This window comes from Rhipicephalus sanguineus, chromosome 6 (genome assembly GCF_013339695.2).
Source record: "Rhipicephalus sanguineus isolate Rsan-2018 chromosome 6, BIME_Rsan_1.4, whole genome shotgun sequence".
In the NCBI taxonomy this organism is placed as follows: Eukaryota; Metazoa; Arthropoda; class Arachnida; order Ixodida; family Ixodidae; genus Rhipicephalus; species Rhipicephalus sanguineus.
In genome coordinates this window covers 169,070,251-169,097,817 of record NC_051181.1, presented here as the reverse complement: position 1 = coordinate 169,097,817, position 27,567 = coordinate 169,070,251, and the positions used below count along the sequence as shown (strand labels likewise).

General features: G+C 46.8%; 1 protein-coding gene across 1 annotated transcript in view; it reads left to right on the top strand.

The window, feature by feature from the left end:
• The window catches only part of LOC119397704 (intermembrane lipid transfer protein VPS13A), a 1,038,245-nt gene that overhangs the window by 141,452 nt on the left and 869,226 nt on the right, over positions 1 to 27,567 (top strand). Inside the window, exons 17-21 of the mRNA XM_037665124.2 lie at positions 7,950 to 8,028; positions 8,755 to 8,842; positions 8,897 to 9,014; positions 9,074 to 9,218; positions 12,061 to 12,187. Coding sequence (XP_037521052.1) covers positions 7,950 to 8,028; positions 8,755 to 8,842; positions 8,897 to 9,014; positions 9,074 to 9,218; positions 12,061 to 12,187 — 557 coding nt within the window. The remainder of the gene's footprint in view (positions 1 to 7,949; positions 8,029 to 8,754; positions 8,843 to 8,896; positions 9,015 to 9,073; positions 9,219 to 12,060; positions 12,188 to 27,567) is intronic.

The following is a 27,567-nucleotide window of genomic DNA, read 5'->3' as shown; positions in this document are numbered from 1 at the left end:
GGAGGTGCCACCCCCACAAAAAAAATTTCGGCCAGGACCTCAATAAAGTTTACCATACCATATATGCCCCAGGCACGAAGCCTTTCGGCGTTCGTGTCGATCTTCGCTTCTCACTATCAGGGGCGTAGCCAGAAATTTTTTTCGGGGGGGGGGGGGGGGGGGAGAGGGGTTCAACCATACTTTATGTATGTTTATGCGTGCGTTTGCATGTGTGCGTGTATATATACGCAAGCAAAACTGAAAAATTTCGAGGGGGGTTTGAACCCCCCAAATTCCCCTTACTATGCCCCTGGTCACTATGGTGGAGTGGACTTCACTTAGTTTTCAGTTGGCCTCATGCGAAGCTTTGACATATGCTTTCGCGACAGCCAGCTGTGCCATCCCTCATTGGTCCGTTCACGTGTGTCCCAGAAAGGCGTACGCGAGTTCTTTTGACGGAAATAAATGTTTTGTGCGTATATTGTCGTTTGAAAACAGATTTTGCTAGTTTTTTGATGACGCGAAATTTTGGGGGATACGAATATTGTCGCTCCCCCTTCAGATTCTATCACCGAGATTCTACTGTAGTTGGCTAACCCTACCTCCGTTGTTTGTTTGACCACACTAAGCCATAATAAGACTGCAACGCCAATGTTTATGCTTACGGGGCCGTTAGGTGATCCAGTGGTGTTATACAAACACCCATTATTGGACAGAACTTTTTATTTCAAAAGAGTTCCTCCTTATTTGACTGTTTTGCTTCACACGGTTCATTTTTCCACTTGGCAGTGAGCTTTTAGCTGGAGCTCCAAAACAGCAGGGAAACAGCAGGGAAACAGCTCCAAAAGCTGTTTTCCCTGCTCCCAAACGCGTTTTTGGCTGCTCCAAAAGCCCTTTTACCTGCTCCAAAACGAACTTTTTGCTGCTCCAAAAACCTGCTCCAAAACAGCTTCAGCCAATCACATCACTGAAACTTTATTTAAAGTTTGTCCGGCAGTTTTCTATGAAAAGAAAACTTTTTCACCTTTTTCGTACACAACTTTTTTTTCACTTTGATATTGCCATGCGCGCTTCTTTTATGATTTTTATCTAACAAGTCCGATGCACGTGTATCCACGGCCTTGCGCAAGCTACGCCCTAAAGTCTGGGAACCTTCCAGATTGTGTTAGAATCTTCATATAGGCTTGAGCGTGCAATCGTGAACAACTGAGATTTCTCTGGAACTACCGCGGCCACCAGTGATAAGGCTTGAACGTTCGATGCTCCACGTATAAAATGCCGGCGCACCTTGCTGCGGTTCAGTTTATCGATGGCCGATGCTCTGTTCGCCGCTTTGAGTGTACAGTGTGTATTGCTGTAGTTTGACTTTCCGTTTCCCAGCCACAAGTTTTGCCAAATAAAGAGTTGCATCTTCGACATGCCGACTGCTGCCTTCGTCGATGTCACAGCCCCATGACAATATCACAGTAACAGCAATACAGTTACAACAGTACAATTAACATCCCCTATACCTGCCGTGGCTTCATTATCTATTGGTTTTCATTAAGGTTGCATCAAACAAAGAAACGAGCCCTTAGTATTCCCTACTTGAAGTATGTCAATTGACTCTGTGCTATCCTGTATGCCCTGCTGCCGCTATTCTATATCATAGAGGACTTACTAGCGAAAGGCATGTACCCACATGTCCTATTTGTGTTGTGTGGTGACATATTTTGTCTATTTACACAGTGCTGATGGAAATGAGTGGTAGCCAACAGAGGCAACACAGACTTGTAGCAGATATATTTTGTGGGAAACAGCACATTCCCGTTTCTTGGGGCAAGTTTAGTGAATCTGGCACCCTGTCCTGTCTTCTCTCGTTTGTCTTCCTCGTTTGCAGTTGTGTCACAAGTATTTCGTTATGTCAAAAAGCCAGGACGATGTTTACCTGCTCCGCATCTCCTAAAAGGCTGAGTAGGCACTGCCCTTTCGCCACACTGCAGCTATGAAAGGGGTCCTTAGTCAGGAGGATCTTCTTAGAACGCCTCACGAGCCACGAAAACTAGGGGTGTGCGAATATTCGAAATTTCGAATATTTTTCGAATAGTGTTTGCTATTCGATTCGATTTGCACTGGAATTTTACTATTCGAACTATTCGAACTTCCCAAAGGCAAATACAGTCAACGTCTGATTGAAAGTGACCCCTTCAGATTTTCAATGTGCTTCACCTCATCACACTCTCCTATTGCGGCAAAGCTGCCTTTCAAGCTCCATTACGGTTGAACTTTGCCAAGAGACAGTCAACGTCCGATTGCAAGTGGTCCCTCGATTTTCAATATGCTTCACCTCATCACACCCTGGTACTGCGGCAAAGCTGCCTTTCAAGCTCTGCTACGGTTGCAAATGTACTAACTCGAGAAAACGCTGGTTCCAACATGTAGATGAAAGATGTGGCAGAGGTGCGGGCTCAATTAATGCTGTTTTGGACCTGAAATTTGGGCAGGAAATCCGAAAAATCGGAAGCCGAAGCATTTTAGCATCCAAAATTTCAGATGTTCTTATATATCGACGTCTACGAGGCAGATTTGGAACTCCAGACTTGAAGGGAGCACATCCTTGTCCGCCACATCAGTTGGGCTTCCACAAAAGTTGAAAGAGGAGGAGAGGCTGAGAAAATGGCATCTTTGCCTATCACGTGTAAAGTGTTGTTGGCAACACTTTTGTTGCACTAAATCATGTACATAAATACAAGCCTCATTCTTGATAAGACAACTATGAAACACCACCCCGCCAGCACTTCATCAACCTAGCGAAAAGAAACACTTTCATGTTGCTATCTCATAAGAATATGCTTAGAAATACTCTCTAACTTTTTTTTCTGCAATTTCGCTTCGAAGTATTCGAAAAGTATTATAGAAATATTCGAGAAATATTCGAAAAATATTCGATTCGTTTCGCACTCACACTTCAATATTTGAATTCGCTTTGCTCCCAAAATTTTGCTATTCGTTCAGCTTTAACGAAAACGCGTGCACAGTGCATGCAGAATGCGTGCAGCATACATGGAAAGCTACGGGATTTTCAAGGTGGTGAGAAGGGGAAAGTGGAGAGGTGTACAGTCGCGTTACAAATTTTTTCTCCGCGCTCGGCACCTGGCACCGCAGCACCCCTCCTCGGTGCGGGTCATCCCTGTTGTTCGCTACGGGAGTTGGGGGGTAAGAATAACGTTGTGGTGGCCGCACTTTCACGAGTGCCCGTTGATTGTGAAAAGAGCAATGCCCATGCTCAACTTGCCTTGCCTGACACCATGCCTGAGTATGGTATCGGGCCCTACTCAGAATGCGGGTGTTTTCAAACATCGGTATGCAACCACACTTCTGGCCGTGAATGCCCAAATGACCTGACACACCTTTTTTGACATAGTCGAGACTGTCCAGGATGGCAGAAGCCTCCCTTGCTTCTTTTGCGTGTCCAAAGCACCGAAGGAGTGGAGGCACCACCCAGAGAAAGCTGTGAACCGTTCTACCGCACCAGAGGGTGATGTCGTACGAGCGCACTAGCCAACTGTCTCGTGTCGCCACGAAGCTCTCCTGGCGATGCGGCCAACACAAATCAAGATGGCCAGCAGAATCAAGCTGAACTGTCCCTTTCAACACCATTGAGCAAAGTCCGAGCGAGCAAGTGATGCTACAAGCCGATTTAGACCGAGCTGCCTAGGTTCCTGAAGCACTGTCACTGTCAAGTGTCATGCTGCCCTGCTCCATCGCTCTCTGTTCTGGCTCTCTCTTGGCAACTGCCTTCTCAGCGATAACAGCTGTCTGCGTCTCGAGCTGCTCCCTTATTAACGTGAACTTTGCCGTATTCATGGTGGGCTCGCTATCCCCGCTCTTAGAAAGCTCCAGAAAATAGTGGAGTGGAGCTGTTTAAAGCCAAGCTTTGAGCTGTGACCGGTGAACAGAAATGAGTATCATGAACCAGCATCTTCGTCATCTTCTGCTCCGCTCAAAGAACATGGGCCCTGATCTGTTTGGAGTTTCCTGCTGTCACTCCGATGAGTGAGAGAACAACTACACAGAGAGAGAGAAAGATAGAAAGAGACAGAAAAAGAGAGAAATTCTTGGTGAAAAAAATTTCTTGATAATGCGGGATTTGAACTGGCATACGTACAATCCGAAGGCAACCATTGTAACCACTCAGCTATGCAGGCACGCTAGCAGAGCATAACATAGCCTTGTGTAGTATAATGTATCACGGCGGTGGGAGGGAAAGGAGGAGGGGAGAGAGTAAAGCATAGCATAGAAAGAGAGGAAATACAGAAAGAAACAAATTAGCGAGAACAAACACACAGTAATGCCAAAGAAAGTATAGGGGATGTGTTTTGTAATAATTGGGATATAAATGTGAAGAAAGTAAAGTGGATGAAAAGATAACTTGCCGCCAGCAGGGACATTTCTGAAACTACTGGCATTACCGTCTGTTAGTTCTCATTAATATTGTGTCTAACAAAGAAAACGAGCCCTTAAAAGTAATCTTCTTTCCTTTATTCATAGCGAGGGTCTCGTTCTGGCAGACTTGATGCCTTCAGGTAGTATGCGAAGGATTATTGGTCAGCTGCTAGCTCGTAAAAAGATCACGTGCTACGTTACGCCAAAAGGCAGAAAAAGGTTCCGCAGATCCCGCGTACCGTGGGATCCGATGTTATGCGAAGCATGCGGCTGGAAGGTGACTGTGGCGTATTTTTTTACTGAGCGAAACGTTACAATTGATGCTAAAGATATGTATAAATTTTATATGCACACATATATGTTCAAGATCCGCATATGTGTTATATAACAAGTTGTTTACAATTGGGTAACGCTGCCAACGGCCACGTGGCTATTACTAACACCAGAAGCGGTAAGCTGATATGTATTGCTTATACTTGTGCCTTATGATGGAGAACGCACGCAGGTTTCACGAACCCATGCGCATGTGTGGAAGAAGTTCTTGACAGTTCTTGAACAAGGTCATCATCACCGTGGTCAGTGAGCACCAGTCGCCCGTCATGACTTGTTATTGGATTCGGTCGTGATTGCGCTACCGAGGGGTCACGTGTAGTGAAGTATGAGGTATAGTACAGCTGTTTGAAATCGTGGATGCCTCGGTCATTTCGTCGACAAATTGTCTGTCGATAGAGCTGGCGACATGTCGGAACCTGAAGTCACCGTTCGCGTTGGTGAGGTATAGGCCGTCGAGGCTGGTAGGCCTGGATAGTGCTAGGTAGACCAACATGAGTGGATGGCGCTTGTCGTATTCGTAGACTATCTGGGCTTATGTGACCTACGTAGCCGAGTTTACAAAGCGGCTGTCAGTCAATATGGCATCATCCTCGGTCAGCATGAGGCCATCGCCCAGCCTCGTAAGAAATGAAGATGACACTGTGTATTGTGGCGGACTAAGTGCACTTTATGGTGTGATGATGCGAATATCATACGTAACTATTGTTGATGTGTTCCTCTAGGGTCAAGCAATGCTTCCATATAGCTTGCTGAATCATAGGAATACAAATGTAATGTTTATTAGACTGCTATAAAAGCGGAGCCAAGACTGGAACCACAGACGTTAATCTGATATGGCGCCTGTATCCTAGGAGTACATATCGTGGGTGTATCATGTAGTGTTTATTGCTTTCTTGCAAAATTAGATAGCCAGCACCAGAACCACAATTGAATTTGCACCGACATTACGCCTGCGTAGGCTGTTTTTACAAACCAGTTTATAGACTTGGCGTGGCTCTGTGGTAGAATACCTGACTGCCATGCAGAATACTTGGGTTCGATTCCTGCTGGGATCCTAATTTTCATTGTTTACATTAGTCGGGTCAACGCTGCCGATGCCGGTTTTTCTTAACGCTCTCGCATTTAAGTTACCAATGTCTGTTCTCGCCGTTCCCGGGTTTATATAAACTGTCAAACACCTGTGGCGCATACCCGTACACCGGGGCCCGTGGTAAACGGCTATGTGCCACACGTGTCTGGAGGAAAGGGTTTGACGACGTACGCGACAGGGATTTCACGTTCTTCAGGTCACGACCCTGCAGTCATATTCGTCAAATGCTCTTACCCTCCCACGTCAATTTTGGTCTACACCAAGTTAAGGATGCGATCATCAGAGCCCAGACGTAGGCAGCTAGATAGATAGATGGATGGATGGGTGGATGGATGGGGTGGGTGGGTGGGGCGGGCGGTCGGTCGGTCGGTCGGTCGGTCGGTCGGTCGGTCGGTCGGTCGGTCGGTCGGTCGGTCGGTCGGTCGGTCGGTCGGGTCGGTCGGTGTTCGGTCGGTCGGTCGGTCGGTCGGTCGGTCGGTCGGTCGGTCGGTCGGTCGGTCGGTCGGTCGGCGGTCGGTCGGTCGGTCGGTCGGGGTCGGTCGGTCGGTCGGTCGGTCGGTGGTCGGCGGTCGGTCGGTCGGTCGGTCGGTCGGCGGTCGGTTCGGTCGGTTCGGTCGGTCGGTCGGTGGTCGGTCGGCGGGGTCGGTCGGTCGGTCGGTCGGTCGGTCGGTCGGTCGTCGGTCGGTCGGTCGGTCGGTCGGCGGTCGGTCGGCGGTCGGTCGGTCGGCGTCGGTCGGTCGGTCGGTCGGTCGTCGGTCGGTCGGTCGGCTCGGTCGGTCGGTCGGTCGGTCGGTCGGTCGGTCGGTCGGTCGGTCGGTCGGTCGGTCGGTCGGTCGGTCGGTCGGTCGGCGGTCGGTCGTCGGCGGTCGGTCGGTCGGTCGGTCGGGTCGGTCGGTCGGTCGGTCGGTCGGTCGGTCGGTCGGTCGCGGTCGGTCGGTCGGTCGGTCGGTCGGTCGGTCGGTCGGTCGCGGTCGGTCGGTCGGTCGGTCGGTCGGTCGGTCGGTCGGTCGGCGGTCGGTAGGTCGGTCGGGTCGGTCGGTCGGTCGGTCGGTCGGTCGGTCGGTCGGTCGGTCGGTCGGTCGGTCGGTCGGTTCGGTCGGTCGTCGGTCGGTCGGCGGTCGGTCGGTCGGTCGGTCGGTCGGTCGGTCGGTCGGTCGGTCGGTACGTCGGTCGGTCGGTCGGTCGGTCGGTCGGCGGTCGGTCGGTCGGTCGGATCGGTCGGTCGGTCGGTCGGCGGTCGGTTCCGGTTCGGTCGGTCGGTCGGTCGGTCGGTGGTCGGCGGTCGGTCGGTCGGTCGGTCGGTCGGTCGGTCGGTCGGTGTCGGCCTCGGTCGGGTCGGTCGGTCGGTCGGTCGGTCGGTCGGTCGGTCGGTCGGTCGGTCGGTCGGTCGGTCGGTCGGTCGGTCGGTCGGTCGGTCGGTCGGTCGGTCGGTCGGTCGTTCGGTCGGTCCCGTTGTTTTGCGTCCAGTAAATTTTGTTTGGTCTGATTTTGCAGCATATCGTGGTTACTCTGGGCCGTCTTCTTTGAGAAGCGATGAAAACCAGGGGCTCCCATTTCGAATTAACTGATGTGGATACCGACGCGTTTGAATTATTGGGAGTTTTCCCCCATAGAAATACACAGGGCTGTGCTGGGACCAGGGCTTAGGTTTGAATTAACTGTAAGTTCGAATTAATGAGCTTTTGCTGTACAATGAAATGACAATTATCAAGGTAGGCAAGCTCCTCATGGGTCGGAATGATTGACTTTTGATTGAAACACTTTTCCTTTATACTGGATATGGTACAGTTTTACTAGCTCATGAGTTTGTCGATCATGGTGTCTGCAAGTGATCTCAATTTGTTTGAAAACTCGAAAGTGACCACAGTGTTTGCAATGCTCAGAGGTGATATACTTTTTTCTCAATTGCTTATGCTCTGTAAGTGTGTAAATTTCATTTCAAAGTGCAATGCTGTGGAATGAAATATTTTATCAACGGGTTGTTTTATGAAAATGATTTAGGCCAGGCCACAGTTCAGGCAAATGCTTGCATGCCTACAAACTCCCGCTATGGTGTAGTGTCTGTTCACATGAATGATGATTTCCCTCTAGGGCATTTATGCATGTTCATCTCCTCCTTTAGGAGTGGCAACATCCTAGTAGTCGACATGGGGAAGCTGACTTTCAAGAGTGACCTCCAAATTGATTCTCTTCAGCTTGAGGTGGGCACATCCTAAGTCTTCATGTTTTTCACAAGAATCTGCTTGTACCTAATACGCGTAGACCCCTTGAACTTTTTCCAACAAAGGTGACACAAGCATTGGTAGAAGCATGTGACACTTGAACTTTTGTAGTTCTGCTGACTTTGTGGTGTCATAAAAGCAGGGGGTAAGGTGGCTTCCAAACTTACCAGCCTCACCGCTGCACGAATGTGCGATCTATAGCCGACACGCCAACCTAAACCTTTGAATGGTAACCGATGGTGATCGACACAATAAAAGAGATTCCTCGCATCTCAACAAGGGGACAGCATTTCCTGGTTGAAAAAAAAAGTTTAAATATTGACGTGTTTTTTCAAACATACTGATGGTGCTTTGGCATTGATCAATTTGAGGCCTGTTCACAGCCCTGTACGTTTAAGACATTGACTGTCAAAGCTTCAAGTGCCACTCCTAGGTAATGCATCTGCTAGCTTTCACAGGGCCTGTGTGAGCCAGGATGCAAACAGATGTGACCTGTAATGTACCAAATTGAACTTGCTATGTGGTTAGACTAACAAGCAGCCATGCAATGCGTCGGCTTACATTCTGGATTGCACCATCATCCAATCCAAGCACGTAGATCTCCATTTATATATTTAATTGTGTATGCCGTTGGGCAAACTTTGGGAATTTAAAAAGAAAAGAAGTCTTGAAAAACGAAGATGCAAATAATGTGGTGCATTTCAGGAAGCCACCAGTATGGAGATAGAGGAGAAGCTGTATGACCGGTTCAGTGTGTGCCTCTCGGACATCCAGCTACTCTTCACCGACTCGGGTGGGTGGGTGGTCGTGTGAAGAGGCATGCTCACCACATTGATGGCCATTGCAGGGGATGAGTGGAGGATGGCCCGACTGCTTCCCGAGTCCGACATGCACTTGCTGGCTAAGGTCAAGGTGCAGGTGCTCTTTTCAAACAGCGTCAAGCCAGACTATCGATTTCTGCCCAGGTGAGCAGGGCACACGCTGGTTGGCGGCAGTTGTCCGTACGCCTGTCCATTTTGTGCAGGCACAAGCTGAATGTCTTCGTGTCCAGCCTGAAGCTGAACCTGTCAGACAGGAGGCTGGGCCTCCTCGTGGAGTTTTGCCAGCATTTCCCACTGCCTCATCTGTTGGCGGTTGACAGCAGCAAAGAGGAAGTGTCATGCTTCGGGGTGAGTGGTGTGCTTCATCCGACAGGCCACCCCTCACCGCCAGGAATGCCGTGTTGATTGACTTGATTATTAATTGCCACTTAACAACACGGTGTGTCAGTCCCCGCTGTCACTGTAGTGCAAGACTACTGTATTTTCCGGTTTATAAGTCGCAGCCTTGTATAAGTCGCACCCCCCTCAAAATGGCAGTTTTTCCGAAAAAAAAAGCCGTATATAAGTCGCACCAGTGTACAATACGCACCTGCTCATCCGACCACTGCCGTTAAAATATCGCGTCGTGAAAATGCACTGCAAAAATGCGTGCTTGCGGCGGCCACCGCTTTTGCACGTTTCCAGCTGTTGGCTGACACGCGTGTGAGCGCCTCTGAACATAGATAAAAACAACACTTTCAGAAGTACCTTTATTATTCCGATAGCTTGGTGGCATTTAATCATAATCAAAGCCATCGAAGTTGTCTTCCTCCGAGTCGCTCACGAACAATGCAGCTACTTCTGGTTGTAGTACTGCTGGCAGACTACGGCAGACATGCGCAGACGTGCGCAGACTATGCTCGAGGTCCTGCCAGCGTGCCTTCTTACCGCGGTTGGCTTTCTTTGTTGACTTCATTGTGGGGAGGACGCTGTCGGCCTTGCGCCAGTCCCGGATTATTTTTTTTCTGACATCGAATTGCCTCCCTGCTGCTCGGTTTCCGTGTTCCTCAGCAAATTCAAGTGCGCGCAGCTCAAACTTGGTGTCATAGTTTCGCCGACTTTGCTTTCCATGTGGCGCCATGGTTAGCGAGGCTCTACTGGTTCTACGCTACGACACACAACACATGCGACGTGTGCAGCAACAGCGACACAGCGAGTGCAATGAAGACATTATGGCGTACGGAAGTGACGGCAAAGGAAGCGGCTCTGAAATCCAAACTTGCTTTCCATAATTTATAATTTAAAAAATAGCTCCACGTTGTCACCCTTCTTTGATTATTTTTTTTTCTGTGCGAAACTACATCAGCTGCGTTATTTCTAAGGTGTTAACTTACCATTAATCTTATTTTCTTTTGAAATGTGGTTTCTGTGCACGGCAGAAGGCGGCACATGGTGAAGCGTCATCCGCTCGACGCAAACAGCCTGGCCGCAGTATTCAAGCCACCCATGCCACGGCATCCAACCCAATTTTGAATGTATATAAATCGCACCGTTGTATAAGACGCACCCACAAAAAATTCAGAAAAAAACCGCGACTTATACACCGAAAAATACGGTAGTTCACTGTGGCACATACATGTTCACCTGACTGAACCTACCTACTGCAGTTATTTAGACTAGGAACGTTGTTATAAAGAATGTTAAAGCGGTACTGATACAAAAATTTTGGTTTGCATTTTATTGCCGAAATGTGTTGCTGGGGGCCTATTAGTCATAACACGGCACATCGCTTGCTGCAGCACACTACAGATAATTGGTTACGGTCTGTTTTAATGTGACAGCGTTAAAGAGCTCGTTTCGCAGAAATTTTGGTGTCGGTGGCGGTGACGCCGTTGTTGGTTGCGAGTGAAAAATCATCGTCTTGTCCATGACTGAAAAATTGAGAAAGATGCAAATAAAATAATTAATAAAAATCTTTGGGTTAGAGTGAGAAACGAACCCAGGCCATCTGCGTGTCAAGCTGGTGTTCTACCATAGAGCCCCGCTATTTCTTGAAACTGCTTCGAAAAAACACTATATGGATGTCATGTAGTGGAAGGAGTCTCCTTAACGTATGTAATATTGCGTTGCAGAAGCGTAGAATCGCGCCAGGTGGCAAAACGTGTGAATTGTGCAACGACTGCGTGTTTTAAAAGCCCACACATTACAAAGCACTTAGACATATTTGATCACCGTCATCAGCAAAAGCGTCAACAAAGTGAACAGCTGCGTAGGATCGCGTGTTGCCTCACGGATGCGTAGTAGGCCCTTCGCAAAAGGAATAATTATGGCTTAGTGGGCACTTAACAACTGTATTTGCGGTAGGCATTCTAGGATACCTTGAAACGGCCAATGTCACGTGCACAGTCGTTTGCTTCCTTACAACACGGTTGAGGCATGCACCGAAAACCGAGGCCAGGCTAGCAATTGAGAAGGCGATGTGCACGGGTCCCGATTACGCTATCGTGTCCTACTCTTGAAGCGTCTCAAGCGTCCTCCAAGTTTTATTACTTCCAATTTCACTTTCGGTTTGGGAGAGCTCCGAGAACTTCAAGCCGCGGGGTGCAATGAACGCCATCGGCATGTGAAACGACGCACACAACTGTGACGCGCTTCCGTGCGTTCTTTTGCCTGCCGCATGTGCTGTGCCGTCAGCGGCAGTCAGCCCCTCCTTGCATATGACATTTACCTAGGGTTCCGCAAATTGCCACCATTGTAGTTTTCCAAGAATTGCATCGCAGCGATTGCAGGTGAGAGTATTATGGTTCAGAAAAAGGAAAAGAAAGAAATTTAGAGAAATGGTTAAAGTTTGACTGTTCCTAGAGAGGTTGCTGCGCAAACAAAATGCAGACTGTGTTTTGTTTCTTCTTCACTCTATCCCCATCTGTGTGTGCTGCAACGTTTCTAATGCAGTTGTAACTAGCCCACCAAGTCAACCTAGGGACTGTTTCTAGTTGTGCACCTTGCCCATATATCGGACATATTCAAGAGCTCCCTCTGAAACGTTTATATACCTATTGGCAGGAGTGTATTGATCTAGTGAATTGAACTCTCTTTGGGTGAGCAAAATATAAGGTTACAGGCAAAGCAAGAGAGAGGTTTTGGCTGTGCTCTCATTAGATGTCTACATTGTCATGCTGATCATGCGACATCTGACTGTCTCCTTCCATAGGCTGGCAAAGACACAAAGACCGAACCTACAACTGCGGAATTGAAGCTCATAAAAGAGCATGTCACTCAAGCTCCCATATCTGTGTTATGCAAGCCATCAAGATCTTCCACTCAGCTTTCCATCGCTGGTATGTCATTTATCTCTTTTTCGGAAGCTGTTTGATGGCGCACTTTTCTTAAGTGCTGTAGTTTCTGAAATGAGCTTCACCATACAACCTGGACCCATCAACTGAGTCAAGCAGCTTCTCCAATAGTGGCTGCTCATTGTTGCCAGCATTATACAAGCTAAGCTTGTATTGGCTGATCTGTGAAGCTGGGGATGGTGGTGTTCCAAAAAAAGCCTTCCTCACCCACAGCTGGCACATACCAAAGAAATAATAAACAAAACAAAATAAATTTCCTTTCCGGGACTGGAATTTGAACCATGGTCCCCCTCCACTCCAAACCTTGACCACTGGGCCATGAGCCCATGCTTGCCCTATATGGGCTGAACTGAAGCATGTGAACGCATTCTACCGACGATGAAAAAAATAATTGGGAAGCAGTACACTTGCTGTATGCACTTCATTGAAATATTCCATGTTGGCAGATTAAAACTGATCTGCGGGGCAACGCATGGTCGATATCAGGAATTGCACATTTCAGGAAAATATTGACTAGGAGAAAATTCATTTCCTAACCCGCGTTTCCAAGATTCCTTTTGTTTGGCCATTCTAGAGGCTGATGAACGCCAGAAAAATCATTGCTGATTCAGCCCAAAAATGGCGTTCCTGTAATGAAACTGCACACTTACTCCGTGAGGACTGCGGAAGAAAGACGGCTAGGCACCGGGGAAGGGCTCCTGAGTTTTTCAGAACTAAAATACACGTGATAAATCAGTACCAAAACTAAATTTAATAACAACAAACAAGTGCTCGACACAACATAATGCTTTTAACAACCCCGCAGATCTGTTACCCTCACCGAGTTTTTCAGACCCTTTTGGCATGTGTAATTCTCAAGCTCTAGTTCAGTTTCTCTCGGAGGATAACCGCAGCAGATAGAAAGCTTTTAGTATAAATATTGCAGATCTTTATTTCTTGCGGCATGAAGGGTTGTTGAATGGTGTTAAAGACTGTATTAATGACGAAACGGTTTTCACATATAAATGCGGTGTTTCTACGAAAGCTTTTCTAGAAATCAGTGATTCCACTCCTGCGCCAACTGCGCCAAAGTGCGCCAAATTGGATTTAGTGTGCCATTCTGATAATATCGATGAAAATTGCGCCAAACTGCGCCAGAGTCCAGGGTTTGGGGGAGCCTATCACCAGCAATACCACCGGCGCGTCAAAACATGTGCAGCGTGAGCTTGGGACCGTCAATGTTACAACTACGGACCAAGAATTATTCCGCTGAATTAACAGCGCTGGCGCGTGCGTCCCGAGTAAGCCGTGACGCTATGCGCGGTGCCAACGCAGCTTTTGTTCTGCAAGTCGGCTCCACGGCAAAACGCGCTCTCCGCAGAGGCTCGTGATGTCTAGGCTAATTGGCAGCCTGAAAGGGTGGCGGGAATTCATCGGCGGACGTCGTCTGTTCCAGAAATGCTGCTGATAGCTCGTTTCAAGCGTCGCACGGCATGTAATGAAAACAATGTTCCGTAGGAACTACACGCGTGCCGCTAAAATGTCCGTCACTTCTGTTTCTGGACATTGAAATCTGGGATCGCTAACAACATATATATATATATATATATATATATATATATATATATATATATATATATATATATATATATATATATATATATATATATATATATATAGATAGCTATATATGGAGCAATATCGAACTTTCTGTGCTTTGCGTCTATGGAAGAGCACGTCAACGGTGGGAACGCGTTGACACTTTTCCTCAAGTATACTTTATCCGTGGATCTTCATCCAGTAGAGCTTTTTCGTAATTCCTTCCACCAGCACATCCGGGTTTGTAATTGCTCTGCGGTAAATACCCCTTAAAAGGGCCTTCCCTTTCGAGCTCGTGAGTGCTAGGGTCCCAATTCGACTTTTTTGCTTGCTTTTTAAAAAATGTCATCTCATTAACACAAATCAATTGTATTGTTATACGAAGTAAGGCTAGCAGCTAACCCTTTTGGACCCGATCTCGCGTTACTCAACAAAACGCTCATTTAAGGGAATACGGCCGCTCCAGGAAGCGAAGCGGTTTTCATGCTGTCAGTTCTCTGAACGCGAAGTTAGGGTTGAGAGCACAGCAACTTTACGAGCCGTCTTCTGATACCTCGAGATAGCGTGCGTGCCAGCGACTGCGCGCTTCGAGCGATGCAGTCCCCCCCCCCCCCTCATCCACTCCTCTGGCGTCCCTTCATGCTCCTTACGAAAGACAGGTGGGGCGTTTCCTCTCTGTTTGATAAGCAATCGACGGCAGGCATACACGCGGGAAGATGTTATCACATGCGCTCTTCGTGCGACGGAGACGGCCGGCTCGTTTAATCTCCGCTTCAGCCGCGTTCGTTGCCAGCGCTCGCGAGCTTTTATCTGCATAGAATGCACGGGGTGATGTTATCAGTTAAGACTTTATACAGAAAATGACGGCAACAGCGACAGCAAAAACCCGTCGAGAGTGTCCATATATAATTACTATCAAAATAAAAAAAATTGAGCCATATTCCACTTTGCGAAGTGGATGATCAGCGAAGCTGTTTCGCGCACGGCACAAAGGTGACATGGTGAGGGACAGTTTGGTAGGCAAGGCCAAATTGCTAACGGCCAGGCTGTTAACGTTCAATACGCGCAATATTAATTCGAAAGCCTTAGATGCTCCATCAAACGCGAAAATTGACTGTCGGCGTCACCAAACGATTGATGAAAAAAATATCACGTGATGACGTCACCATGACGTCATAGATCGTGATGTCACATGACATCGTTGCTTTGCACTGCTTCCGTAACCGATGCGCCGATCATGGCGGTAGTGCAAAACCAGGTGGGGTGCAGAAAGCTTGCAGAGAGGGAGGTGGAAGATCAATACACCAATCGAGAAAAAAACAGCACCTGGCTTTCGCCTTGGAGTCGTCGTAGGGGAATGCATTAGAGACAGTGCGACTCTTTAGCATTCAGGCACTAATGTACGTCACAGCGTTTGTCTACCACGTCTGCTGATAACCCCATAGATGTATTTATAGAGTGTTTTTTCATAAAGTACAATTTTATTGACGCAGTATTTGTCTATTGAGGTTAATTCAGAACACTCAACTGCATGAGCCCCTATTTTTGTATGATCGAGTGAAATATGGAGTTCTCCTGAGTTGATTTTTTCCATGAGATTTGCAATGAATGGAAATATTTCCAGCTCTTCATAAGAGCCCCATAAGAATTATTCAGGTGATTTAATGTTAATTCAATTTGCTTCTCCAGTGCACTCCAGGATGTGAGATTAGCTGCTCCAGAGTGCTCCCAGATGCAAAATTACCTGCTCCAAAGTGCTCCAAGATAGAAATTTTTGCCGCTCCAAAGTGCTCCAAAATGAAAATTTTGCTGCTCCAAAAATTGATCCAAATGAGAAGTCCTCGGTAGCATCACTTAGAAATCTTTTTTATGTATGTAATGTTAATGCTGGTTGGTTCGAAAGGTGTTTATGTGCAGAAATCAGGAATTTGCATTAGCTTTAAGGTACCCCAATTTTTTATCATTTATACTCTAACAAGATTGGCAAACATTTAGAGGACACCCTAGGTAAATGGAATATTAAGGTTTTTCGTTACATGGACGATGACTTGATTTTTTGTCGTCGTGTTGACATTGAATCCACGGTTGCCTCAGTGAGTGAACAATTGAATGAATTGTTGGAGGGCTCAACTGTACTAAAGAATTGCCTCAGAATGACGGAATACAATTCCTAGACATTTCCTTAACATTTCAGGAGAACCACATGTGCTGGCAGTATTCTCCGACTGTGAAGCTTGTTGTCAAAGCATTTTAGGCTTGTAAAAAATGGTATAGCCATGTCATGCCTTAAGTTTTCTGTCACCAATCATGTGAGCTCAAAACGAGCACCAGCTTTAATGCACAGATTTGAAGAAACAAGAAAAACCAGCTTACAGACGCGTACACAAGAAGAGAAGACAACAGACACTCGCTGGACAATTGCTTTATTGTTTGTCATGGTGTCGACATTGAATCCATGGTTGCCTCAGTGGTTTTCTCTTCTTGTGTACGTGTCCGTAAGCTGGTTTTTTGTTTCTTCAAGTGTGTACCAACAGGCCCAGCAACAGATTCTCCTGCTTTAATGCACAGGTCATGCATCTCTTAGGTGTAGGTTATCCTCGCGTCATGGTGGCTACTGTCACTGAATGTTTGAAGAAATTCCTTTTGTTAAGTCTGAGCATGGTTGCAGAAAGCAATAGTAACAAGCGTGTTGTAGGTATTTCTTACATTTATTGCTTATCTCGCAGGCTAAGTGCAGGCCGAAATTGAATGAATGTTCAGATTTATGCAGGCACAGGAATGAAGAAACGCACCCAATGATTGAGGCCTGGCATATCGATAGTAGTTGTAGTGCATGCGTTGTTGATTAACTTACACAAAGAAGAAATCAAATATCTGAACAGTTATCTCTCACGTAGACCCCCACGCATGCCGGACGGATGGGTGTGGCCTCTTGCATGGGCATGTGCACATAAGTATGTGTGTCTACCTTGTGTTCCCCCGCTGTGAACCTTTCAAGTTGTTGGTCAGCACTTCTCTCTTATGTCTGCGTTTGCATGCCCGCCCTCTTATATCATGAATCCCTACCAAGCTCAGCTTTCTGTCATTCTTAGCAGTTCCTGTCCCATATAAGGAGGGTGCCATGTTCTCATTTTCTGATCAACCCCTATTTCGACGTAGACACACTAGTGTCTTTTATAACCAAAATTGTCTTTTACATCAGTGCATCTTATAAAGGTGTATGGTGGTACACAGGCGCTGTTTGCCTCCATCGAAATAGAACCGCCGTTGTTATGGATTGAATGCACAGCCCCAAGCTTAGCAGTGTAAAAACCTCAGCGTGTTGGGTGATGCCTGCCTCTCCAAAGACTTGCACAACCTCGTGGCATTCAGTGTGCCATTATCTTCCAGCATGAAACCACTACTTCGACACGAAGTCATTTCAGCAAAATGCAGGTAATGTGAACGCCAAAGAAAGCGCTTGCAGTAGAACGAATTATCCCAGCTCCCACTACTTGGGAGGCAAAGGAGGCAGTGGCAATGGCAGCGACTGCATGTGTTGTCTAGACTATCTCTGGACGGCTTCCATTTTAAGGATGATACAAGGCTGTATTATGCAGATGTAGTGTCAGGTTCTTTATTGAAAACAATTCAACTGGGAAAAGAAAGCCCATGTTTCTGGCTTCCACAATATCGTAACGAAATAAAATGTGGCAAGGACATGCAACAGCATGACTGTTTTTTTAGCAATACCTATCTGACAAAGACAGACTGAAACCAACTGACCGAGATTGCCAAGATAAGGGTCAATGTGATGTTGCAACTGTATGTCACTGGCTTGAATGTCTGAGCAACCACAGGAACTAAGAAACGATGCGTAAAGAAAAAAAATGCCAGGCCTGCATGGAACATGCAGCACAGTCACAGCGAAAGCTGGAGGAGCGGCAGCCCGTTTTAAACTCTCTTTGGACAACTAATACAAGTGCAAACGGTACCCACCATGCCATAAATCATCGCTGTGTTTGTGAAGTAGAGAAGCACCCACTGTGTCATTATTCATTTCTGTGGAGAAGCAAAGTACCCACTACCATAGGTCGGCAAACTCACTCATGAGTCAACTAGCACAGACTCACTCAAGCTCAAATCGAGCCGTGAGTCTTAGTGTGAGTGAGTCCAGGTGAATAATATTTTGGTGTGTTTGAGTCCAAGTGAGTCCGGTTGAGAAAAATTGTGGTGAGTCTGAGTTCGAGTGAGCCCAAAGCGCAAAATATATTTCTTGAGTGAGTCTGAGTGAGCTATACAGTTTTGTGCCGACCTATGATGATAACTACTCATCTTCATCGTTAATATCGGCCTTATGCCGGCTCGCGTTTATCCTCACGTCTACTCACACCATAGGTCGGCAAACTCACTCGTGAGTCAACTCACTCAAACTCAGATCGGCCCGTGAGTCTGAGTCTGAGTGAGTAACATTCTGGTGAATTTGAGTCCGAGTTAGTCTGATTGAGGCAAATAATGGTGAGTCTGAGTTCGAGTGAGCCCTAAGTGCAAAATATATTTCTTGAGCGAGTCTGAGTGAGCTCCACCTTTTATTGCCGACCTATGCCCACTACACACCTGTAAGGCATTATGTGCACTTTGTTGATGCTATGGCTGAAGACTCTGAAGAATTACGGCTTAGCTCTTTGTAATGGGTGGGTAGCTTCAATCAGTGATGTGATAGCTGCGCCAATTGCTCCAAACTGCTCCAAAAGACCAATCCTGCTTGATCCTGCTACATTTTCACTAATCTTCACCAAAGCTGCGCTGAACAAGGTGTTTTCATATTCCGAAAATAAAACTAATCTCTTGAGGTTGAAACGCCCTAGCATGCACCTATCCTCACGTGCACACACCACGCTACAGTGGCTGTGAGCATGCGTAGATTTAAAAAACACGTGCGTGCTTGTGCAGTGCTTTTCGGGGACCACCTTTTGTTTACATAATAAACCGCATATAACATTAGTTGCCAAAATATTGAATATACGCACTATAATCAAAACACCATTTTTTAAAGGCTTTTCTGAGAGTCGAGCCGTGCGACTAGGGTGTAAATTCTCATTTCCTTAAATTTGCAAATGTTGAAAGGTTAACATTCGCGGACCTGTTGTGCCAACGAAATGAACACAGAAAAAAAAAACGCTGTAGCAGAAAGTCGCCGACTAGCTTTTCAGAGCTCCTCATTTATACAGTGGATTTGCCTGCGGAACGGCAACCGAATTTCCGCATGCTTATATTTCCCAGGCGCAATGTCGAAAGCAGTAGTGACCGCAAACATCCACTCGAGTGTTTCACATGCCCGCCCTCGTTTTCGTTGACAATGTGTGTTGCCCTTTTCAGAATAAAAAATTTGACAGTCTGACGCGAAGCACTCAGGGAGTGCTTCTATGTTTATGGCTTTGAGCCAAGCGTTACGAGGTCGATCAACATGTTTTTGTAAGTGTGTGTATATCGGAGGCTTACCAGGCACGGTGACAACACTTTCGTGACCGCAGAAAACTCGGTTGTTTCTGGCTAGTCCAGCAAATATTTTTTTCCTGCCACAGAAGATAATTGACGCTAAAGTGTAGGGTATCAAATTATAGAGGAAGAATTGGTCTTTGCAACAGTATTAACTTCAAACAACGAATTTATTTCGAACAGACTAAAAAATATCTCAAACAAAGGAAAATGCATCAAAAAGAAAGAAAGATTCATAAAAACATCAGTGCTACTCTGCAAAGGTTATACATAAAAAAAAATCGAAATATACGTTTTGAACGCAAAGCCCTCGTAAAATAATAGTGGAAATATAAGCTCTGTAAGTACAAAGATTATTTACATAAATACAAGAATATAGGCACTAGTGCCCATCATGCCACCACGCGGTGCAGGTTCTCGACGCGGTGAAACAAAGGCTGGCTGCGCATGTTTCGGGAAAAAAACAAATTTTTTCTGTTCAACATTCCGAGCATAGTTTGCAGTTCTGGTATTTTTCAATTTTCCTGGGTATTTGTTGAAATGAACAGTGTAGCCTGTTCCAAATCTGCAAAAATCCATAATTGTACCCTCATTTGACCTCTTTCTCGCTGATATACTACCGAATACCATACCGGCCTTCACATTTCACCATTTTCTCATCCACTGAAAGGTTCCGACGGGGTTAAAAGATAGCGTAGAAAAATCCTTCATGTGTTGCAATAGAGAAGACACGTGGTGAAGGTTCTCGTGGGATGCGACGGTCATCTTCTTCAGATCAGAGACACTCAAGGAGCCTTGAACCTTTTCCGTAGCATCACTGACGGTGGACGAAGGCCTGGAAATATGTGTCGTCGACACCAACACCAATGCAAGCGCGGGACTTGAACGATTACCATGTACGCATGGAGTGAGACGAACTTGCTCATCTTCTCTTCTGTAACCTCCCTCCATGCATCCGTCCCTCTCACTGTATGTTGGCTTTTCGAAAGTATGCATCCAGGCATACTTATCTGTGTGGTTGCATATCTCTCTGACGACTTCTGCGGTGAAAAACAACACGAAGATGCTGCCGCGCAGCACACCGGAGCGTTGGGTCAAAGTCCACTCCGCGCTTTCTTCGCGGAGAGAACTGCGCTCTTTCTGCAGCCGGCGCCAAATGCTCCCGCCCGAATGAAGTTAACACCTTGCAGATAAGAGCTGCTATTTTTAGTACGCACCGGATACGTTTACATCGACGCGCGGCAGCGATTAAACGACCGGAGGAGAGGCCGAAACTTACTGGCAGATAGCTGCTGATGTTCCAGGGAGGTTTGACACACTTTCGCCGTCTGTACTGAAGCCTGGCGAATCGAAGTCGTCTTCAGTGTCTGTGGTGCTACCATCATCCAGAGATTCCCGCTCATATTAATCGGAACCTGTTGAAATCTGTCGAAATTCGCCGTTTCTGTGGGGCACCTGTGAGTGACGTGGACGCGAAGTCTGAAACAACGAGCACTCACCTACCCGACTGCGAATGAGTTTTAAAAATCTCCCCGCGGTGGAAAAATCAAACTCGCAAACAAAACTGATAAAAGACATGTTATTTTATGCTTTGTATTGTGTTAGTTGTACAGAACCGCTCAGAGAGTGCCAAAAGTTGATCTTGAAGTCATCGATAACATACTATCGATGGGAATAGGTGTGGTCATGAAAGTGTTAAAGGGTAACTTAGGGTGCGACATAACGTCAGCCCTCAGAGTACATACCGTATAAACGCGTGTAAGGGCCGCACCCGTGTAAGGGCCGCACCCCGTTTTTTTGAAGTGCATATTCTAAAAAAAAAAAATGCGCGTAAGAGCCGCACCCACACTTTCCGCAACCAATACGTATTCAAAATGCGCGCGCGCGTAAGCTTCTAGGCGTAGTCGATAGATGGCGCAAGGAAACGCAACCATCATCATCGTCACCAGAGTATATAGATATATATTTTTGGATTTTATTCGTGTTAAGATGTTCGTGAAGTGGGCTAAAAATTTTAACTTTTTATTAGTATTCATAGACCCGCCAACTAAAGGTTAAAGCAGGATTTTATCTTTAGCTTCTCACATCTCTATACAAACGCGCTATTGGCGCTATTCATATCGGCATTAGCATCACCAACTTTGGCATGGCGTTCGCGTCGTTTGCGTTGTTCGGTTTTTGCAGTTCAGCCAGCCGTTTGCTGTAGTTTTCTGCACTGTTCGATGACCTTCGTGCTAGCTTGTTTTCTACTCGGCGTTCACGTTTTGGCAAGATGGGCAAGTACCTGAATAGCTACACAGCTGGCTATAAGTTGAAGGTGATCGAGTATGCTCTCGAGCATGGGAAACGTGCCGCCGGCAGAAAATTCGACGTCGACGAGAAGTGTGTTCGACGTTGGTGTGCTCGAAAAGAAGCCTTGCGAAACACCAACAGCACTAAGCGCGCTTTCCGAGGAGAGCAGTGCAAGTTTCCCGATTTGGAAGAAGACTTGCTCCGCTATGTGACTGAAGTGCAGAATGATGGTCTTGCACTCGCAACGGACATGCTGCGTGTGAAGGGACTAGCCTTGGCGACTGTACTTGAGTGGATCCCATCTGCGTGGAGCTCGGTGTCGACGGACATTGTGTCCCGAAGTTTTAAAGTCGCCGGGATATCTAACAGCTTGGATGGCACGGAAGATGACTGCATGTGGGGTGACGGCGCTTCGCAGCACACCATCTCATCTCGGACTCCAAGTCTGAGGACTCGCCGAGTGACGACGATTGAGCACGTATGTCGCAAGAAATGTCGTATACTGCAATAAACGCTCTTCGTTCGCTAACTGGTGCGTTTTTACTTAAAAAAAAAAATGTCGCGTGTATGGGCCGCACCCTGAAAATTGGCCCTCATTTCTTGAAAAAAAAGTGCGGCCCTTACACGCGTTTATACGGTATGTCAGTATTATCGAAACTAAGTGCACTTTATGGTGCAATCTTGTGAATATCATACGTAACTTTCATCAATGTATTCCTTCGGGGTCGAGCAATGCTTCAATATAGCTTGCTGGATCGTAGGAATACAAATATAATGTTTATTAGACTGGTCTAAAAGCGGATCCAACACTGGAACCACAGACGTTGATCTATGACACCTGTATCGTAGGAGTGCATATGTAGGGTTTATTTCTTTCTTGTAAAATTAGACAGCCAGCACCACAACCACAATTTACGTTGAACCGACATTACACCTGCCTAGGATGTTTTTCCAAGCCAGTTCACAGACCTGGCGTTGCTCTGTGGTAGAATGCCTGATTGCCACGCAGAATGCTTAGGTTCGATTCCTGCTGGCATCCTAATTTCTATTCTTTCTATTCATCAGGTCAACGCTGCTTATGTCTGTTTTTCTTAATGCTCTCGCATTTAAATGACCTATGTCTGCTCTCGCCGTTACTGGGTAGATATAGACTGTCATTCACCTGTGGCGCATACTTGTACACCGCGTTATTCATATCATGATCCGACAGTCATATTCGTCAAATGCCAATTTTGGTCAACACCAAGTCCAGCTGAGAGGCGATCATGAGAGCACGCAGACGCAGGCAGGCGGGCTGGGCCGGACCGGGCAGGGCAGGGCCGGGCAGGGCAGGGCAGGGCAGGGCAGGGCAGGGCAGGGCAGGAAAGGAAAGGAAAGGAAAGGGAAGGGAAGGGAAGGGAAGGGAAGGGAAGGAAGGAAGGAAGGAAGGAAGGAAGGAAGGAAGGAAGGAAGGAAGGAAGGAAGGAAGGAAGGAAGGAAGGAAGGACTCTCTGAATGTAACCACTGCAAAGTGTTTTTGTTGACTCTGCACCAAACCGCATATCCGCAGCCACTACAATGAGGCAAATATGCGGTTAGCGCTCGTTAAGCCTAGCCTGCAGGTTTGCCATTTGGCATGCCACCCCAGGGAGCTTGCCCTGGAAAACATGAGATCGGGCACAAAAGAGATCACACTCACGAGCTCGACCAGGGGCAGCACCTGTGAAGCCGAATTTGGGTTCATGGTCTGAAGAACAGCCGTGACAACTATCCTGCCTACCAAGCTTGCAAGTCCACCTGCTGATGACAAATTTTCGAAAGCCCGCATCATAAAGCCTGTACATTTGCGGAACACCACCTTCACTGATAGTAGAACTGAGGTTGCACGTGCGATATCTGCACTCTACGACAACGTAACTATTTTTCAGAGAAAAGGCTGAACAGTGGTACCTTGCACTTGACGTGGACGTGGGCGCCTGTTCGGTGCGGAGCAAACGCGCGGCAAGCGGTCGGAGCAAAGGCTTTTCCAGCATTTAGACAACCCTCCCTCAAACCGCGCGCCCACGACACTCACGACACATCCTTCATTTTTTTTCCTTTTTTCCCCTGCAGTGCTTCTTGTTCGCTCCGCGTCCCCTCCTCCTTCGTAACGCCTTCGTCGCTGTCTCTCCTCAGCCGTCATGCCTTGATCCGTTGAGAAGCGCGGTCGTTATCTGGCTTTTCTGAGCCGCATTATAACTGATCTTTCATCTCGGCAACTGCGCAATAAGCAGTATACGTATACATGGAGTTCTATGGGAGGATGAACGGGACTAAGAAAAGACCAGATTATAGCAGGTCCTGCACTGTAGGCGGTTACGCTATAAGTAGTCCGAGCTGTGCCTCCATGGAATGTTTGGAAGGCTGCTAGTACTGCTTTATTGAGCTGTCTTAGTTGTCAAAAATTCAATTTTTACACTCAGCAATGAGCCTTTAGCGGCTCCAAAACTGTTTTCCCTGCTCTAAAATGCACTTTTGGTTTCAGAAAAATAATTTTTTCCTACTTTAAAACGCGGTTTTGGCTGCTACAAAAGCTTGCTCCAAAACGGCTTCCGCCAATCACATCACTGCTTTAAACCACCCACTCATTATGCAGTTCACATTGTGTGATGCCTGGTTGTAATTTTACTCTTATACCAGGCTATGTTACATCTGTTACATGATTTCTTGCCTGACATGAAGTCTGTATATGGTCTTTTTGTGAAGAAGTTTCAAGGACTGGCATGGCTCTGTGGTAGAATGCTCGACTGCCACGCCGAGGACAGGGGTTCACATCCTGCTCAGTCTTGGATATTTTTTTGTCATTTCATGCGATAGTGGTCACGAACACTGGCGGCGGACAGCTGCACCACTCAATCGGCTGTTGTCGTGATTTCATAACAGGCTTTCGCTGTAAAAAAAACACACACGCATGTAACAATTGATAAGTGCACAGGCAACTAATAAAAGCGAAAGGAGGTGAAAAAAAAAATGAGCGAGTAATGTGTGTGCATACACCTGTGTGGAACCGTTATATAAAGAAGAGCATCTACATCTTCAAGCCTAGTTAGTATTGGGTGTAATGAGAAAAATCAGGCTCTCTTCTTGTGGTGAAGGAGAGCCAAATGTTCAGCATGGCTAGTGCAGTGCAGTTTCACAGGCCTTTGGATTCGTGGTAGCCAGCCTCCTGCAAAGAACAAGGGCTGGAAAATGTAGCTACATTGACTGGCCATTCACCATTCTGGGAAGGAGTCGAAAACAAAGCTAATTTCCAATGGCACTCCTGAAGGCCCAGCTATAAATCATGGCAATCAGTGCAGGTATTGCTAAGCAGCGAAAAAGTGAGATCTAAAGCGACCAACGGTTTGGCCAACCAGTGCCCCAAAAATGAAGGTGGCAAAGCCGCGGTACCCTCCTTGCTCAGACCCAAACTGCCGATGAGTGTTTTCTGCTGGACAAAGCCTGGAAACACTACGTTTTCTCACAAAATCTTTTTCAATCTGTATACTCCTTACTGGCCTTACCTTTTCTTATAATATTGCAATTTCCGCTGTGGGCTTCTCAAGGTCGAGCATATTGCATGGCCATGCAAGAGTACAGCTTGCCATTATTACGTGGAGTGTGCTGCAGTGAACAGTACGGTGTTCTAAGAGGGATGTTCCAATATGTCACTGTTCCAAGACTGTGTTGAATGTGGAACCTTTAGAAACCTGTCCTTGACATTGGGGGATAAGAGATGGAGGAGCAGGGGTGTTTAATTTTAGAGAAAATCCTTACTGGTACCACTCGGACTTGAAGACCAGTGTCAAAAACCTGATGGTTGCACCACATGTCACCCTTTGAACAAAGCATATTGTGGGCCACTTCGAGTAAAATTAATGAAAACTTGCAAAGCACTTATGAATTCCTGCCAAGCACACTAAGGTGGTGGGATTTGTTCCAGTGTTGGGCAGATTCTGTGGTTTCTGCCTCCAGGATGTCAGTGCAATGAGCATGAGCACTGCCCATGACATCCAGAAAGTGGGTTCGGGGCTGCATCTAGTTGGCCACTTGCTTGTCATTTGACTGTGCAGCGTCTTGGAGTTGTGATGCAGGTGGAAACGAGAGATGTGACTTGTTGCTCTTGTACCCTTGACAGTGTAGATCGCGCATCAGCCACCTCGCTATCACTTGCCCTGTGGCATCATCATAATTGGAGTATGGAAGATGTGCTGACCATATTGCAACTTGTTTAGACCAGTGACGAGAGGCAAGTGACTAGAGATTGAGGGTCAGTTCAAAGCCAGCAGTCTTTTCTCCAAAGAAAAACAAGCCAATGTTCACATGCATGCCTCCTTCTCTTCTACAATAAAGGGGTACTAAAGGCAAAGTAAACCTCGGCATGGACTTTTGAAATGTCATTCGAAAAACCTCATAGTGGTTGTTTCGTGCCAAGGAAATGCTTAGTTTGAAAGAAAATCACATTTTAGTGGTCCACGTACTGTTAGCCCAATTCAAACCGCCCGTCTTCGAAGGACTTGAGACGTCCCCTTGTGCCTCCCAAAGTCTTGCCAAGTGAGGACTGGCTTCACAGCGTTGGCGACGTCGAACTTCCAGAAGATGTCGGCAGGATTCTTCGCCTTGGTCCCAAGTTCGCTGTCCAACCCCGGAAAGACGCTGTGGAACTGCTGGCCTGTGTCCGTGACATTGCGAGGCGAGCACCCGAGGACGAACGCGATTCCTGTGTTGCTCAGGGGGTGAATGTGCTCGCTAGTTGCAGACAGCAGCTGTCGGGTGTGTGACTAGGCCGGTTGGCTACCACACTCCGGGACCATGAGCTCTGTGTTCTTCCCGCTGACAAAGAGGGAGGTTTCGCCGTGCTCAGGCAAGAAGTGTACCGTGGTAAGGCCTCCGCTGCAGTTCAAGCTGTCTTTAACCCAATCAGCCGAGTGTCACTAAAGAAAGTAAGGTCACGGGCTAAGGAGCTGTGTAATGAGCTTAACTTGGTGACCGTCGTAAGACAAATGGAGTGTACTGAATGTGACTGTCTTGATATGTTTTTTTTCAGTTAAGACACACAAGGAAGATAGCCCTTTTCGGGTCATTGTTTCCGAATGTGGTAGGTGGCAAAAGTGTGTCGCAGAATTCCTTCAAAGCAAGCTTCAGCTTCGTGAAGTGGTGGATCCATTTCTTGCCAAAGATTCTGCAGCTGTAATTGATTTTGTAAAAGCAGTAGGAAACCAAAAGTTAACTGCCTTTTCTGCAGATATAAAGGACCTGTTTTATTCTTTGCCACACGAGGGTCTGCTGTCCAGCGTCGAGGAGGCGATAGACTAGTATGGTGCCGTCCAATTTTTCAATGCTTGTGGCGTGGGTGAGGCGGGTTTTTTAGAACTTTTATCTTTTTACTTGAAGTCAACCTTTGTTGCTTTTGACAATAACATTTACCTGCAAAAGCAGGGTGTTTGCATCGGGTCGTGCATCGCACCTATTTTAAGTGATTTGTTCCTCGCTCGATGTGATCAGGCTCTCTCTGAGCGGCTGGGTGATTTTGGCATTTTAAAGATTTTTAGGTACATAGACGATTTCTTAGTTTTTTTAGATAACTCGGCTTTTGAAACTGTGGTGGGCTCTCGTGTACAATGTTTGGACTGTACCAACCCTGTCGTCACGCGAATTCTTGCATCTTTTAATCATTGTTTTAGGCCGCTCAGTTTTACCACGGAATTTCCCGAACAGCTCATCATTAGGTTTTTAGATTTGAGGCTGCATTTTAAAGATGAGCACGTGTTGGGTCTATGAACCAAGAGCAAACAAGCCGCCCTTAAAGTACTCATCTGCGCACTCAAAGCTTATAAAAAGAAACATCGTGCTTTCTTTTTTGTCAAACGCTCTCCGCAAGTCGTGCTTTCACTTGGTGGATGAAAGCCTTCAAAAACAAGTGGCATGTTTTGAGGCAGCAGGCTATCCGAGGCATGTCATTGTCGCTGAGGGCCTGCATCAAAAAAGGAAGTCTGTCTCACGTCTGAGTGAAGAGCGAA